The 17,472-nt window shown below is 43.0% G+C and overlaps 1 protein-coding gene across 1 annotated transcript in view; it reads right to left on the bottom strand.

Annotated features, from left to right (window-relative positions):
* LOC124775237 (glutamate receptor ionotropic, delta-1-like) overlaps positions 1-17,472 on the bottom strand; it is a 121,930-nt gene that overhangs the window by 61,010 nt on the left and 43,448 nt on the right. Inside the window, exons 6-7 of the mRNA XM_047250075.1 lie at positions 11,404-11,451; positions 11,228-11,349 (exon numbers count right to left, since the gene is read on the bottom strand). Of these exons, the coding sequence (XP_047106031.1) occupies positions 11,228-11,349; positions 11,404-11,451 (170 nt within the window). The remainder of the gene's footprint in view (positions 1-11,227; positions 11,350-11,403; positions 11,452-17,472) is intronic.

Here is a 17,472-nt window from a genome sequence, read left to right as displayed (position 1 = left end):
TCGGTGACCAAGACATCAGCTTGACTTCACTCTTCTGCTTCTGTATAAATATTTGGATCTTGTGAAGCAGATAGCTATTCCGCTGGAAGATACCATAGCCGCCAGGGAAAACGTCAAGCATGAATGTATGTAGTAGATTCGCAGCAATGTCCACATAGTCCTGGTCCTCCTGGGCGGAAAGCTGAAGTGCGTCCCCTAACATATTGAAACTGTCCAGATGCAGGAAGGGAAGGTTGTGTTAGTGTACTTTATTTACTTTAGTAGGGAAACTGAAGTAAAGATCGGTATTAAATACGTAATTAAACATAAATATCCGTCCTAATTACACATCTATATGCATAGCACTACACAAGAAGTGCCTAAAGTCCTAATACAGCTCAAAAAGTGACGATATCATACAACTGGTGTTATCCTGCAGGGCAAAAAAATTCACTATACCACTCGAAACTAACACATGCCAAAAACATGTAATTTACTTTCAAGTTAATAATGTTTAAGTTCAAAGAAAGCACGTGTACTTACGAATTTCAAAACCTGTTCCATAACGCATACAGCCATATTTTATTATTCACTAGTCAACATTTGATCACCTGATTGTTAAAATGTGCGTAACTTCACATATAATTTTGTGATATGCATAAAAATTGCGATTTTGTAAAATGTAAACAAAATTTCTGATCCAAATATTTTGAAGACTTTTATTGTTATTCTGGTGTTATGTAAACTTTTTATCATCAGAAATATGATTTACAGACTTCCTAAGAACCAAGTGTATTTTATTCTTTTCTTTTCACTGTTTGTAATTACCAGATATTAAATATGTAAATTAATTTGGCAGCATTACTCAAGAACGTTCCATAAAAATGCAGTTATTATCAATACTGGTATTTGGCTCCAAAAAAGGTCAGTGGTAATTTTGGACTGTCGTGATATAGATCTCATTGTCAGTTGTGAAAGTGTATGTTATACTGAGTTGCTATATGCTCTTTGTTTGGCAACTGTTTTGTGATTGGAAAGCTGTCGAAGGGCTTTGCAAAAGGTCTTACAGAAAGTGGCGGGAGTAACATTGTTGTGACTGTGTTTTTATCTGCGTTTCTAAATAACTTAGGAAAATGATTAAGTGTTCATTTTCTCATCTACAGCTAATACCACCACAGGACCTTGAGAATCACCCTAAAGACAACTATAGCCACAAACAGAGATCAATAAGATGAGTTTTTTATTTTCTACATTGATATGGTTCTGTTTACCATATAAATAAACACAGAAGATGTAAGCTGCTATACTGAGGAAGTGCATGAACATCGATTTAAACTTTCAGTTTTTGAACAGCTGCTATACAGACCTTTTCAATAACACGTGGAGGATCAATATAAGGGAAACAAACTTGAAACAATATTATTGAAACAGAAGAGGAAGTAGGTGAAGCTGAGCTAAAAGGAATGATACTCTGAGAAGAATTTGACTGACCACTGAAAGACCTTAGTAGTAGAAACAAGGCCCTTGGAGTAGACGAAATTCTCACGCAATTACTCTGATCCATGGCAGAGCCAGCCATGACAGATCTATTCCACCAGGCAAGCAAGGTATATAAGAAAGGGGAAATACTCAGCAGTTTCGCAGTTAGCTTCACACCTTCCATAAAAGATACATAGCATCGTAGTGTTGGTCACAGACCAACCAATCAGGACCGATCAATCACACTGCCATGTCATTCCCAGCAAATGGCGTCATCTTCACGCAGTATTCGGAGGTTCGGGTAGGGGCAAGCACACTGCAATCCCAGCCATTGTCGGCTTACCAGACCTGGTGCTGCTACGTCTCATTCAGACTCAGCTAGCAACACAAGGTGGAATGTACCGCATTCCAATCCTCCCAACAAGGAAAAAATCCCTGTCATCACCGGGAAACGAATTGGGCCCTTTTCATGGTAGTCAGCCGAGCTGACCACTGAGCTATGGAGGCAGACAGAAGAAACGTACCACACTGCGAAACAAAGAACACAGGAATAAACCATAACCATGATGTATCATCCGCAAGTATCATCCGCAGCTGACTGGTAACCAGCAGCTGAGGTAACAGAGCGGTATAACAACTGTTCACAGTTCAAGAGGTGTGACCAAACATGTGCTCTAATTGTTTGGCGTTATGCTAGTTGACCTATGAACCAACGGGTGGTTATAATTAAAGTGCAGCTATTCACGGAGATCGAGTCTGGGCTACAATCACTGTGTGGCAGTGAAACTTCGTAAATATTTTAATGCGTTAATGACTAATCAGTTTACGCTGTAAAAAATTAGTTACAATTTTGGCCATCAGGAGCTAATATCGCGCTGTGAATGCAAGAAAGACGTATAGAAATGTTTCCATACGTAATGGATTAGGAACGGGGCGTGGGCAGAAAACTTCAAACAAGTGAGAAAGGCATTATGTTGATCATGCCTCATTAACTGCCACTTGCCGACAGTTTATTCAGAATGAGCGCCAGAGACGTCGACGAGATGCGAGATGGAGCATCTCTGCATCTCAAAAATGAGAGAAGGCCCCACGCAGCACCAGGAAATGAGATGAAACTGCTGACACTGTCTCCTTGCACGAAAGGCTGTCTTTTACATACATAAACTTTCATCGTAATGGTCATTTCCTGAACATTAAAAACATTAAAACTTTTGGAGTTATTTTCATGGTTTGATGTAACGGGCGTGTTGCTGGATAAAAAAGTCACCAGATGACAATGAGCATATATACAGGGATAGACATGAAGATCAGAAATAGGAAATTTCCTGTTCTATACTGAATTACTGTGCAGATAGTTTATGTCCAAAATTGTGCAGAATCACAAATATAAGGCATTATAAGAAATGGGTCACAACAGAAATTGCAAAAGCCGAAAAAAATCTTAACCAAAATGAAGAATAGCAAATAACACACACCTTAGTTACAAAACGTATGAAGAAAGCATATCAGAGAGTTATAAAGCAGCTAAATGTAATTTTCTAAAAAATCAAATAGCTAGGTAGACGAGTATTGCTAGCTCTGTGTTGTCATACACTGATGCTGAAAAACGGTCTGAGCTAGACCAGGAGCTGAAAACAAAAAATTCCACAGGAAAAAAATAAATCGATGTATCCAACATAAAACAGCAAACTTGTTAATAGATTCTCTGCCCTAAAACCTGTAATATAGTAACTACAAGTGAATCGAATGATGTGTCTCTTTTGTAATTAATGTCACATTTATTGTCATTATGATAAACAGAATCGTCAAACCATGCTACAGAGATGCGAGAGCATCTCCGAAAACTGTTTTTAAACGAGTTCTTATTCGCCATTGACTATAAATTTATTGCAATATTCGCTATTGCAATTTCGACCTTTTGGTCATTTTCAGGTGGTTAAGGGTGCTCAAAAGTTGACTACGGCTATGTTTTAGCACCTGTAACCACTCTAAAATGACCAATAGATCGAAGCTGCAACAGTGGATATTGTAATAAATTCACAGTCAATGGTGAATGTGGAGTCACTCAAAAAAATCTACGAGACCGTGAGCCCACAGCAAATAGATTTGTATAATATTATACTATACTGGATGGATTGACATTTCACATAAAGAATAAAACAAAACGGGCAACAAATTAATAAAACGAAAAACTATGGAAATTACAAAAAAGTGAAATAAACAAAACGTATGTGACATTAACAGCTTGAAAATTACAACTAGACCTACCACTGTAGACAGGAATGTCATTAGAATGAAGGTAAACTGCGAGTCTTTGCGATAAGTCGAAAAACTCTGGCAGAAGCAGCAACACGAATAAATTTTTTGGAGCGAGTACCAAAGAATCATAACGAATGCAAAGCAGACAAAAAGATGGATGGAAAAGGAGTAGTGCAAGAATTCAACAAGGTAAACTGAAATATTTTCTGCTGTCAAAAAGGCTGACCTCTTTGGGATATCGCAACAAAATGAGTGAGGATAGGGTAACCGAGAACCTCTGTAAAAGGAAATTAACTGTGGTTTGCATCACATACTTAAAAACATTATCTGGAAAAGAATAATATTTAAGAACCACAAATGTCAGAGCGATCTCATTGAAGAATAAAAACTTACTTCTTAAGAATATATACAGAGAATACACAAGAAATCAGGTGTACTGCGGGCACAAAGAATAAACTGGAAGTATAGTGGATGTGCAAGGAACAATTAAAAAAGACTAGGTTCAGAACATAGAAATAATCGTCATTTGTGAGTACATAACGAGAAAAATGAAAAATGACCCAAATGACATTCGCGAGACCTCTCCTACTGATGGAAAGACAGCGATTTATGCCACTGTTACCTTCTTACGATTTGATCGAGTTCCACATATGTAATGTCGTTGAAGTCCTCTTCGAAGAGTCTTTCCAATACCAATCCACACACACACACACACACACACACACACACATCGATAAGCCGAAACGTTATGACCACCTCGCTATACCACGTTGGTCCATCTTTGGAACACAATACAGCAGCGATTCTGTGAGGCATGGATTCGACAAGCTCGTGGTAGATTTTTGGAGGTGTGAGGCACCAGACGTTCATACATAGGTCACGTAATCCTCGTAAGTTATGGATGACAATTTGTGGTCGCGGAGCTTGAGACCAGTAACGTTCCAGATGAGTTCCGTAGAAATCAGATCAAACGAATTCGGTCGCCAAGACATCAGTTTCAGTTCACTCTTTTGTTCCTGTATAAATATTTAATCTTCTGATGCAAACAGCTGTCCTGCTGAAAGATGCCGTGGCCGCCAGTGAAAACAACAAGCATGAACGTATGCAGTAGGATTCCAGCAATATCCACGTAGTTCGCAGCTATCACAGTGTCTTTGATTACTGCCACATGTCCATATGGAAGGTCAAGTCTCCCAAAGCATAATGCTGCACCAACCAGACTACGTCCATGGCGCGGTTCGTGTTTCGAGCAGCCTTTGGTTGGACGGTCCGCAGTCCAGGGTTGATCATCCTATGAACACTTCAGTCGTAAATGATGTGTCGCTGGATCGACATGAGAACGCGTAGAGGTCGTCTGAAGCAGAGCTCCCCCCCCCCTCCCCCTCTCTTCAACGGTGTGCTCTGAAGCACAAGTGCCTGCACCATTGTTGTACTTTGTCGTCAGATCTGCCACAGATCACTGCATTTCCTAAGAGGGGCAAGTCTCCATGCACCACGTTAGTAGTAGGACGCTGGGGATGCTGGTGCACTTTCGACATCAAATTGGTATGCAAATTAAGTAAATCAATCAATTAATTACACGCCACCAGAAACCGCCATACCCATCCACTCCCACCCCCAGGTGACGTCGCGTGTTTTCCCCAGCCGGCATATGGATCTCCACGCCCTCCCCCTCGCCACACCTCCCCCACCTACCCTATTGGCGGGAATTCCGAAATTTGGAGGGAAACTAAAAAAAATTGTGAGAAATTCAAATTGGAAGGAATTTCTTCATCCGAAGGGTGTGCTGATGTACCAGCCAATGCCTACCCAGGAACTGGCGGGAAATTGGAATGGCGGTGCCCTTTCCTGGACTTGAATCCCGGTGCTTCTGGGTGGAGAGCCCAAGTGCGCCCCTCAATACATGGAAACTGTTTAGATGCAGGAGAAGAAGATTAGATTTGTGTACTTTATTTATTTTGGTTGGGAAACTGAAGTAAAGATCGGTATTAATTATGTAATTAAACATAAGTATGGGTCCTAATTACACACCTATATGCATAACCTACACAAGGAGCGCCTAAAATCGTAATACAGCTCAAAACTTGACGATGTTATACAGCTGGTGTTATGCTGCTAGGAAAAAAAATTCACAGTACCTTTCGAAACTAAAATATGCCAAAAATATGTGATTTACAAAGCAAGTTAATCACGTATAAGTTCAAAGAAAGCATTAATTTCAAAATCTGTTCCATAATTTATACAGCAATGTTTTATTATTCACTAGTTAACATTTGATCATCTGACTATAAAAACGTACGTAACTTCACACAAAAATTTTTCGTATGCACAAAAATTGCAATTCTGCAAAATGTAAACAAAATTTCTGAGTCAAATTTTTTGAAGACGTTTATTCTTGTTCTGGTCTTACGTAAACTTTTTATCATCAGGAATATGATTTACAGTCTTTTTAAGAATCAAGTACGCTTTACGTTAAATATGTAATTTGATAGCGTTATTCAAGAATGTTTAGAACAATACAGGTATTACCAATACTAGTACTTGGCGCCAAAGGAGGTCAGTTGTAATCTTGGGCCATCATGATATAGATCTCATTGTCAGTTATGAAAGTGTATGTTATACTGAGCTCTTGTTCGCTCTTCGTTCGTTAATTGTTTTGTGGTTGGAAAGCTGTCAAAGGGCTTTGGAAAAGATGCTGTAGAAAATGGCGGGAGTAAATTGTTGTGACTACGTTTTTATCTGCGTTTCTAAATAAATTCGGAAAATGGTCAAGTGTTCGTTTTCTCATCTGCGTCTACAACCGTAACCCTTGACAATCAGCCTGCCGAGAACTACTGCCATAAGTCGAGTCTAATAAGATGAGTATTTTATTTTCTACACTGACATGATACTGTTTACCGTATCAATTCATTCAGAAGATCTAAGTTGCTACACTGAGAAAGAGAATGAACATCGATTTAAACTGAAAGTTAACAGCTGTTAAGTATATCTTTCACTAGGTGATCGACATAAGGTGTTCCACGCCATTGGTGAAAACAGTGGTTTCCAAACAGATGCGCTCTTCCAACGCAGGAATCACACCCTGTACAAGAAGGTCTCGGTAACGTGCAGATATCACGGCATACCTGACAGGCCCTCTGGGTGTATTCACTTCAAAACAAAAAGAAAGACAGATCAAGAAAGAAGGTGCTCGTGAATTCACACCACACTCTCACATACGGCGAGAGCAGTGGCTCTTCGTGCACAATACGCAGTTTAATATTACCCCAAATTAGGCAGCTCTGTGTACTGACTGCATCCTGTCATGTAAAATGTGCCTCGCCACTCCATAGAATACTGCCGGGCCACGTATCATCAACTTCGATCGGTGCCAGAAACCGAAGAGCAAATTCAGAACGTTGCTGCCGTTTATGATGTCCCTGTTATTGCACCGTCTGGATCTTGTACGGGTACCATCGTAAAATAGACCTCAAAAACTTTCTGTACTGTTGACCATGGGATGGCGAATACTCGTGACACTGCCCGACCAATATCACCACCAGGGACAAGTGCCATATGGTGAGTTACAGCAACAGCAACTTCATCTACACTCCTGGAAATGGAAAAAAGAACACATTGACACCGGTGTGTCAGACCCACCATACTTGCTCCGGACACTGCGAGAGGTCTGTACAAGCAATGATCACACGCACGGCACAGCGGACACACCAGGAACCGCGGTGTTGGCCGTCGAATGGCGCTAGCTGCACAGCATTTGTGCACCGCCGCCGTCAGTGTCAGCCAGTTTGCCGTGGCATACGGAGCTCCATCGCAGTCTTTAACACTGGTAGCATGCCGCGACAGCGTGGACGTGAACCGTATGTGCAGTTGACGGACTTTGAGCGAGGGCGTATAGTGGGCATGCGGGAGGCCGGGTGGACGTACCGCCGAATTGCTCAACACGTGGGGCGTGAGGTCCCCACAGTACATCGATGTTGTCGCCAGTGGTCGGCGGAAGGTGCACGTGCCCGTCGACCTGGGACCGGACCGCAGGGACGCACGGATGCACGCCAAGACCATAGGATCCTACGCAGTGCCGTAAGGGACCGCACCGCCACTTCCCAGCAAATTAGGAACACTGTTGCTCCTGGGGTATCAGCGAGGACCATTCACAACCGTCTCCATGAAGCTGGGCTACGGTCCCGCACACCGTTAGGCCGTCTTCCGCTCACGCCCCAACATCGTGCAGCCCGCCTCCAGTGGCGACCCGACAGGCGTGAATGGAGGGACGAATGGAGACGTGTCGTCTTCAGCGATGAGAGTCGCTTCTGCCTTGGTGCCAATGATGGTCGTATGCGTGTTTGGCGCCGTGCAGGTGAGCGCCACAATCAGGACTGCATACGACCGAGGCACACAGGGCCAACACCCGGCATCATGGTGTGGGGAGCGATCTCCTACACTGGCCGTACACCACTGGTGATCGTCGAGGGGACACTGAATAGTGCACGGTACATCCAAACCGTCATCGAACCCATCGTTCTACCATTCCTAGACCGGCAAGGGAACTTGCTGTTCCAACAGGACAATGCACGTCCGCATGTATCCCGTGCCACCCAACGTGCTCTAGAAGGTGTAAGTCATCTACCCTGGCCAGCAAGATCTCCAGATCTGTCCCCTATTGAGCATGTTTGGGACTGGATGAAGCGTCGTCTCACGCGGTCTGCACGTCCAGCACGAACGCTGGTCCAACTGAGGCGCCAGGTGGAAATGGCATGGCAAGCCGTTCCACAGGACTACATCCAGCATCTCTACGATCGTCTCCATGGGAGAATAGCAGCCTGCATTGCTGCGAAAGGTGGATATACACTGTACTAGTGCCGACATTGTGCATGCTCTGTTGCCTGTGTCTATGTGCCTGTGGTTCTGTCAGTGTGATCATGTGATGTATCTGACCCCAGAAATGCGTCAATAAAGTTTCCCCTTCCTGGGACAATGAATTCACGGTGTTCTTATTTCAATTTCCAGGAGTGTATAACTTCCACCAGGATAGGACGCCTTCCTCTTCCACATGCACACCAAGCTCATCAGTGTTTCCAAATTTCATTATCATATTCAGATGGTTCAAATGTCTCTAAGCACTATGAGAACCGCGCCGCTGCTACGGTCGCAGGTTCGAATCCTGGCTCGGGCATGAATGTGTGTGATGTCCTTTGGTTAGTTAGGTTTAAGTCGTTCTAAGTCTAGGGGACTGATGACCTCAGGTGTTAAGACTGAAGCACCTAGAACCGCTCAGCCACAGCGGCCGGCATTATCATCTTCTTTAAACCGTGTAATGAGATCAGACTTCTCCTCAGTACTTTCAGTCCATGCAGTCAATGCAGCACTGTAATTGCTGCCGTTAACATAAAACAGTTCCACTAATGGCGCACGGTTTTTCTTCTCGATAAAAATACTGTTCACTCACGTATGGCTTCTAAAATGACCACGTGGATGTCATACTCCATTGGAACCGCGTAGAGCGCCAGATTTGCTCCTGGTGACCATAATTAGAACTAATGTTTTCTCCAGCGTAAATCGGTTCCACATTAACGCATTAGGATATCGACCAAGTTTCGCTGCCATACGATAATTACAGTCCACACTGGAACTCCATGAATAGCTGCACTTTAACCCTAGAAGCGTACACCAGAGTCTCTCTGTTACTGTTCATGACCTCTGCACATACACAGCCCGCTGTCAGACCTAATAGAGGATGGACATTCGAATTTCTGAGACATTGTTTTTTGATTAACTTGACAGAAATATTTTTTAAGGGTTAATGTGACCCTGATGTACACTCTGTGTAATTGTTGTGTAGCTGAGTGTGAAGTTCATTGACGTGAAAGTGGCACTTAGGAATGACATTTCAGTGACGTAAGATGTTATATGGGAAGCGTTGTTAGAAGAATTCAGTTGTGAAACTGACGTAAGAGACCTTCTTCATGACTTCATGTTGAAGCTTACGTACCTCCAGAAGTTATGGACATTGGTGAAACTGATCAGTCTGGTGAATCTTTAGACAGCGGTGAAGAAGGTACAGTCGTCCACGGTAAGAATCGTCGCTGTTGGAACACAGTTGCCCCTGACAGAGGAGCCTGGCAGGTCGCTGATAACATTGTAGTCTATATTCCAAAGAGTATGGAAATAACGAATGAACAGTTTTGTAAATAACTGGGAGTACTTTAAAATATTCATAAAACATGTGGAAATGGGCGTTTGGCGTCATTGCTCGGGAGGCCCCTTACGGGGCAGGTTCAAATGGTTCAAATGGCTCTGAGCACTATGGGACTTAACTTCTGAGGTCGTCAGTCCCCTAGAACTTAGAACTACTTAAACCTAACTAACCTAATGACATCACACACATCCATGCCCGAGGCAGGATTCGAACCTGCGACCGTAGCGGTCGCGCGGTTCCAGACTGTAGCGCCTAGAACCGCTTGGTCACTCCGGCCGGCTTACGGGGCAGGTCCGGCCGCCTTGGTGCAGGTCTTATTACATTCGACGCCACATTGGGCGACCTGCGCGCCGGATGGGGATGAAATGATGATAAAGACAACACAAGACAGAGTCCATGAGCGGATAAAATCCCCGACCCAGCTGGGAATCGAACCAGGGCCTGTATGACGGCAATCCGTCACGCTGACCACTCAGCTATCGGGGCGGACATGAAACATACGCATTTCATTAAATGAATGACATCTTCACCCTATTAAATTGCTAATAAAGATGTGAAATAGTGATGTAACATCCAGAAAACCATCTGAAGATGAACCTGAAAGAGGTTCGAAAATCGCTTCATTGAATAATAAATAACTATTCAAAAAAGTGGCTGGTTGCAATTTCATGTATTTACATACATACAAATAAAGTCTTTAGAACTGGATCACTTCGCATTTCTTCGTTGATAAGCTTCCATGACAGTTTTTACTCAGTCTCGAATATGGATTCATTAATACTAATATTGACTGGAAAAGTAAAACGGAGAGGTGAAATAAACTGAGTTTCGTAGACGAGTGTACGATTTCACTACAAAAGATTCTATTTTAATGCAATTTCTCGGGCAAATGAAATGAAATGAACCTATGGCATTGTTGGCCGGGAGGTCCCATGCGGGGAAGTTCGGCCGCCGGACTGCAAGTCCTTTAACGCCACTTCGGCGACTTGCGAGTCAATGGTGATGAAAGACACACAACACCCAGTCATCGCGAGGCAGAGAGAATCCCCGACCCCGCCGGGAATCGAAACCGGGACCCCGTGCGCGGGAAGCGAGAACGCTACCGCAAGACCACGAGCTGCGGACTCTCGGGCAAATAACCGAAGATCGCAGTTACACTGGTGTACACTTCGTGTGACGATTTCAGTAGTGTACACAACTAGGGTTCATTATAACCACCCGGTGCCAGCTCAGCTGTCAGTCAGTTCGTTACTGTGATGCAGGTGTGGTACCAGAACGCTACGCTGCGTCGCTCTCGTCCCAGAGCAGAGACCTCACCTGGCGTTGAGGGAGCGCGCGACGAACTCCATTACGTCGATGAGGTTGCGGGCGTCGTCCGAGTCGTCGTCGACGCTGGTCGTCTTGAGGTCCTTGACGCCACCCGCGCCGCCCACCGCCTCCTCCAGCGTCGCGGCGCCGCCTCCGGCCAGCACGTCCGGCGCCAAGCTGCCAGCCGCCGCCGCCGCGCTCGCGTTCTTCACGCCAACCAGCAGCGGCAGGCCCTGGCGGCACAAGCGCGCTTTCATCCACATCTACACCTACTTAGATTACATTACATTAATTATTCATTCCATAGACCCATAAAATAGGGAATCCTACTGGGTGTGGAACACGTCACATAAACACATTACAAAAATGTAATTAGAAACACTTGAGTTTCATTAATTTTAATGATCCTCACTGAATAAACAGTAAAATTATGTACATGAATTAAATTTAAACTTCTAATATTTACAGGTTTAATACTTACATCTGCTTTCATTAAATCCATCATTCAGACATTTGCTAGTTTCTTGGCTATTACGACCAAGCCATTGTCAAAAATTAAAGTAAATTATTCATTTCAGTGATCCTTAGTTAAGAACAGTCAGATTATGTACAAGATTTAAAATTAAACTTCCACTATTTACAGACTTGAGACTTACATCTGCTTTCCATACATCCATCATTCACACAGTAGGTAGTTACTTGGCTGTTACAACCAAGTACTGTCAAAAATTAAAGTATAATAAATTTTCGCTAAAATGGTCTACTGCAAATGTTGAGAAACTCATGGATGGAACAGGAGTTGGCCACCAAAAATTCTTTTAAATTATGTTTAAATTGTGTCTTGTCTGAAACTAAACTTTTAATGGTTGTTGGTAACTTATTGAAAATATCCTTTCTGGGTAAGAGTAAGTGATTTTAAATCTTTGTGTATATTGTTCTTATTGTTCTTCCTAGTAATGATACTGTGCACTAAGCAGTTAGTTGGAAAAAGGGATGTATTATTTACAAGAAACTTCATTAAGGAATTAATATACTGAGAAGCTGTGGTTAATATGCCCAATTTTTGAATAGGTTTCGACATGATGTTCTTGGATTTACACTACTCATTACTCTTATTATACGCTTCTGTACTCTAAAAATTTTTTCTCTGTTTGTGGAGTTATCCCAAAATATGATACCATATGACATAATGAAGTGAAAACAAACAAAATATGCCAGTTTTTTTATGTTTATATCTCCTATCTCTGACAACATTCGCATTGCAAACACAGACTTGTTTAGGAACTTTAGCAGTTCATTAGTATGTTGTTCGCAACTGAATTTATTATCAAGTTGTAATCCCAAGAATTTTACACTCTCAACTTCTCCTATTTCCATGTCATCATATTTTATACACACACCAGAAGGAAATCTCTTCGAAGTTCTGAACTGCATATAGTGGGTCTTTTCAAAGTTTAATAACAGTGAATTGCTATGAACCACTTATTAATGTCAGCAAAAATTTGATTAGCTGCCCTTTCTAAATTTATATTTGATTTACTATTTATTGCAATGTTTGTATCATCTGAAAATAAGACAAACTTGGCATCTGGTAATGTAACAGATAACAGGTCATTAATATACACAAGAAACAGTAGTAGAGCTAGTATAGAACCTTAGGGAACACCACATGTAATTTCTTCCCAGTCGGATGATGTCTGATTGCCTACTGCTGAAGTGTTACGTAATGACACCCTTTGTTTTCTATTAGTAAGATATGACTGAAACCACTTTGCAGCACTACCAGTGACGCCATAATATTTTAATTTACTTAAAAGAATGCTGTGATTCACACAGTCAAACGCCTTCGACAGATCACAGAATATGCCAGTTGCCACTAATTTGTTGTCCAATGAATTAAGGACATTTTCGCTGTAAGTGTAAATAGCTTTCTCAATATCAGAACCCTTCCGAAACCCAAACTGTGACTTTGACAGTATGTTATTTTCACTAAGGTGCTTAAGTAGAAACATGAACACAACCTTTTCAAAGATTTTTGAAAAATCTGGCAAAAGTGGGATCGGTCGGTAATTTGACGGCATTTCTTTGTCCCCTTGACTGCAAGTCACATTTAAGTGCCTGGCAGAGGGTTCATCGAACCACCTTCACAATAATTCTCTATTATTCCAATCTCGAACAGCACGCAGAAAAAACGAACTCTTATATCTTTCCGTGCGAGCTCTGATTTCCCTTATTTTATTATGGTGATCGTTTCTCCATATGTAGCTGGGCACCAACAAAATATTTTTGCAGTCGGAGGGCCGGCCGAAGTGGCCGTGCGGTTAAAGGCGCTGCAGTCTGGAACCGCAAGCCCGCAACGGTCGGAGGTTCGAATCCTGCCTCGGGGATGGATGTTTGTGATGTCCTTAGGTTAGTTAGGTTTAACTAGTTCTAAGTTCTAGGGGACTAATGACCTCAGCAGTTGAGTCCCATAGTGCTCAGAGCCATTTGAACCATTTTTTTGCAGTCGGACGAGAACGTTGGTGATTGATTGCGTGAGAAGATTTCGCCACAACGAAAAACGCCTTTGTTTTAACCATGTCTCCCCCAAATCCTGTATGATCTCAGTGACATTAGCCCCTCCCCTCCCTCCCCCTCTCCTGTTTCGCGATAATACAACACGTGCTGCCCTTCTATGAACTTTCTCGATGTACTCCGCTACTCCTATCTGGTAAGGATCTCACACCGCGCAGCAGTATTCTAAAAGAGAACGGTGTAATTCCTAGGTATTTAGATGAATTTGCCTTTAGATTTGACTGATTTATCGTGTAACCGAAGTTTAACGGATTCCTTTTAGCACTCATGTGGATGACCTCACACTTTTCGGTATTTAAGGTCAATTGCCAATTTTTGCATCATACAGATATCTTTTCTCAATCGTTTTGCAATTTGTTTTGATCTTCTGATGACTTTACTACACGATAAACGACAGCATAATCTGCAAACAACCCAAGACGGCGGCTCAGGTCGTCTCCTAAGTCGTTTATATACACTATGTGATCAAAAGTATCCCGACACCCCCAAAAACATACGTTTTTCATATTAGGTGCATTGTGATGCCACCTACTGCCAGGTACTCTATATCAGCGACCTCAGTAGTCATTGGACATCGTGAGAGAGCAGAATGGGGCGCTCCGCGGAACTCACGGACTTCGAACGTGGTCAAGCGATTGGGTGTTACTTGTGTCATACGTCTTTACGCGAGATTTCCACACTCGTAAACATCCCTTAGTCCCCTGTTTCCGATGTGATACTGAAGTGTAAACGTGAAGGGACACGTACAGCACAAAAGCGTACAGGACGACCTCGTCTGTTGACTCAGAGAGACCGCCGACAGTTGAAGAGGGGTCGTAATGTGTGATAAGCAGACTCTATCCAGACCATCACACAAGAATTCCAAACTGCATCATGATCCTCTGCAAGTACCATGACAGTTAGGCGGGAGGAGAGAAAACTTGGATTTCGTGCTCGAGTGGCTGCTCATAAGCCACACATCACGGCGTAAATGCCAAACGACGCCTCGTTTGGTGTAAGGAGCGTAAACATTGGACGAGTGAACAGTGGAAAAATGTTGTGTGGAGTGACGAATCACGGTACACAATGTGGCGATCCGATGGCAGGTTGTGGGTATGGCGAATGCTCGGTGAACGTCATCTGCCAGCGTATGTAGTCCCGACAGTAAAATTCGGAGACGCTGGTGTTATGGTGTGGTCGTGTTTTTCATGGAGGGGGCTTGCACCCCTTTTTGTTTTGCGTGGTTCTATCACAGCACAGGCCTTCATTGATGTTTTAAGCACTTTCATGCTTCCCACTGTTGAAGAGCAATTCGGGGATTCAGGGATGGGGATTGCATCTTTCAACACGATCCAGCACCTGTTCATAATGCCTGTGGTGGAGTGGTTACACGACAATAACATCCCTGTAATGGACTGGCCTGCACAGAGTCCTGACTTGAATCCTATAGAATACCTTTGGGATGTTTTGGAACGCCGACTTCGTACCAGGCCTCACCGACCGACATCGATACTTCCCCTCAGTGCAGCACTTCGTGAAGAATGCGCTGCCATTACCCAAGAAACCTTCCAGCACCTGATTGAACGTATGCCTTCGAGAGTGGAAGCTGTCATCAAGGCTAAGGGTGGGCCAACACGATACTGAGTTCCATCATCACCGCTGGAAGGCGCCACGAACTTTTAAGCCGTTTTCAGCCGGGTGTCCAGATACTTTTTTCACATAGTGTAGATAAGGAAATAGCAGAGGGCCTATCACACTTCCTTGGGGATCGCCAAAAGTCACTTCTGTTTTACTCGATGTCTTTCCGTCAGTTTCCACGAACTCTGACCTCTCTCACAGGGTATCGCGAATCCACTAGCATAACTGATACGATATTCCACGAGCAACCAGTTTGATTACAAGCCGCTTGTCAGGTACAGTGGAAAATGCCTTCTGGGAATCTAGAAATACGTAATCAGTTTGAAATCCTTTGTCAACAGCACTCAACACTTCGTGTGAGTAAAGAGCTAGTTGTGTTTCGCAAGAAGGATATTTTCTAAATCCCTGTTGACTGTCTGCCAATAGACCGTTCACTTCGAGGTAATTGATAATGTTCGAACACAGTATATGTTCCAAAACTCTGCTGCCCCATTACCGTTAATGATATGGGCTCTAATTTAGTGAATTTCTCTTACTGCCTTTCTTGACTATTGGTGTGACATGTGCAACTTTCAAGTGTTTGCCTATGGATCTTTCGTCGAGCGAGCGGTTGTATACGATCGTGAAGTATGGAGTTATTTTTAAGTATGGGGTTATTGCTTCAGCATACTCTGAAAGGAACCTAAGTGGATCGGAAGACTTGCTTCTATTAAGTGGTTTAAGCTGCTTCACTACGACTAGGATATCTATGTGTAAGTTACTCATGTTGGCAGCTGTTCTCGCTTCGAATTCTGGAATATATACTTCGTCATCTTTGGTAAACTACTTTCGGAAGGCTGTGTTTACTAACTCTGCTTTGGCAGCACTATCGTCAATAATATTTCTATTGCTATCGCGCATAGAAGGCATTTATCGTGTCTTGCCGCTAGCATACTTCACACACGACCAGAATCTCTTTGTAGCGAATCAGCCGCAGTCGACATTCACTATAACTGCTATTTTTTATATAATTTGGGCAGTTTTCTCAAGTATCTCCTGTATAACAAGATTCAATGATGACACGTCTTTCCCTAGTTCAGAAGTATTATAGGACCTGTTGAGTGAAATGAGAACTCTAATGAGTGTAGAACATGAACTGAGAGGAAGCAAAAAGAAGATGAAAGTAAACAGACAGAAAGTAAACTGACAGAAATGATATTAGAGACGAACTTAACATCAAAACTAGTGACCACGAAGCAGACAAAGTCAAGGAATTCTGCTACCTTGGAAGCGAACTAACACACGACGCACGAAACAAGAAAGACAATAAAAGCGGAGTGCCACAGGCGAAAAGGGCATTCCTGCACATGAAAAGTCTGCTACTATGAAACATCGGCCTTAACCTGAGGAAGAAATTTCTGGGAAAGCGCTTGGACACAGAATCAAATGGCAGTGATTCATGTACTGTCGGAAAACTGGAAAAGATAGCATCGAAACGTTTGAGACGTGGTGCTACAGTAAGATGTTGAAAATTAGGATTACTGATAGGAGGCGAGGGCGTTTGCACTGCATCACTTATGGACAAGGGACTGAATCGCTAACCATGAGAGCAACATGTATTCAGATGTCCGGTAAATACGTCTAAACACACTCTACGACAAAAAAAAAGGACGCACCACGAATGAATTATCGGAATCGGACGGGTCGGTACATGCGATGCACATTTACAGACAAACAAATGACCACAAATTCATAAAAATTGGATGATTCTTTCAAGAGAAAGATCTACACAAGTTGAGCAAGTCAGAAACGCGTTGGTCCATCTCTGACCCTTATGCGAGCAGTTATTCGGCTTGACATTGATGAATAGAGTTGTCGCACGTCCTCCTTAGAGATATCGTACCAAAGTCCAACTGGCGGGTTAGGTCGTCAAAATCAGGACATGATTGGAGGGCTCTGCCAACGCTTCTCAATTGGGGTGATATCTGGAGACCTTGGTGGTCAAGGTAGGGTTTAGCAAGCATGGCGAAAAGCAGTAGAAACTCTCACGGTGTGCTGGCGGGCATTACGGTATGGGAACATAA

Source organism: Schistocerca piceifrons, chromosome 2, assembly GCF_021461385.2.
Source record: "Schistocerca piceifrons isolate TAMUIC-IGC-003096 chromosome 2, iqSchPice1.1, whole genome shotgun sequence".
NCBI classification, from domain to species: domain Eukaryota; kingdom Metazoa; phylum Arthropoda; class Insecta; order Orthoptera; family Acrididae; genus Schistocerca; species Schistocerca piceifrons.
The sequence above is the reverse complement of the archived record's forward strand: the minus strand, read 5'-3'. Positions and strand labels throughout refer to the sequence as shown.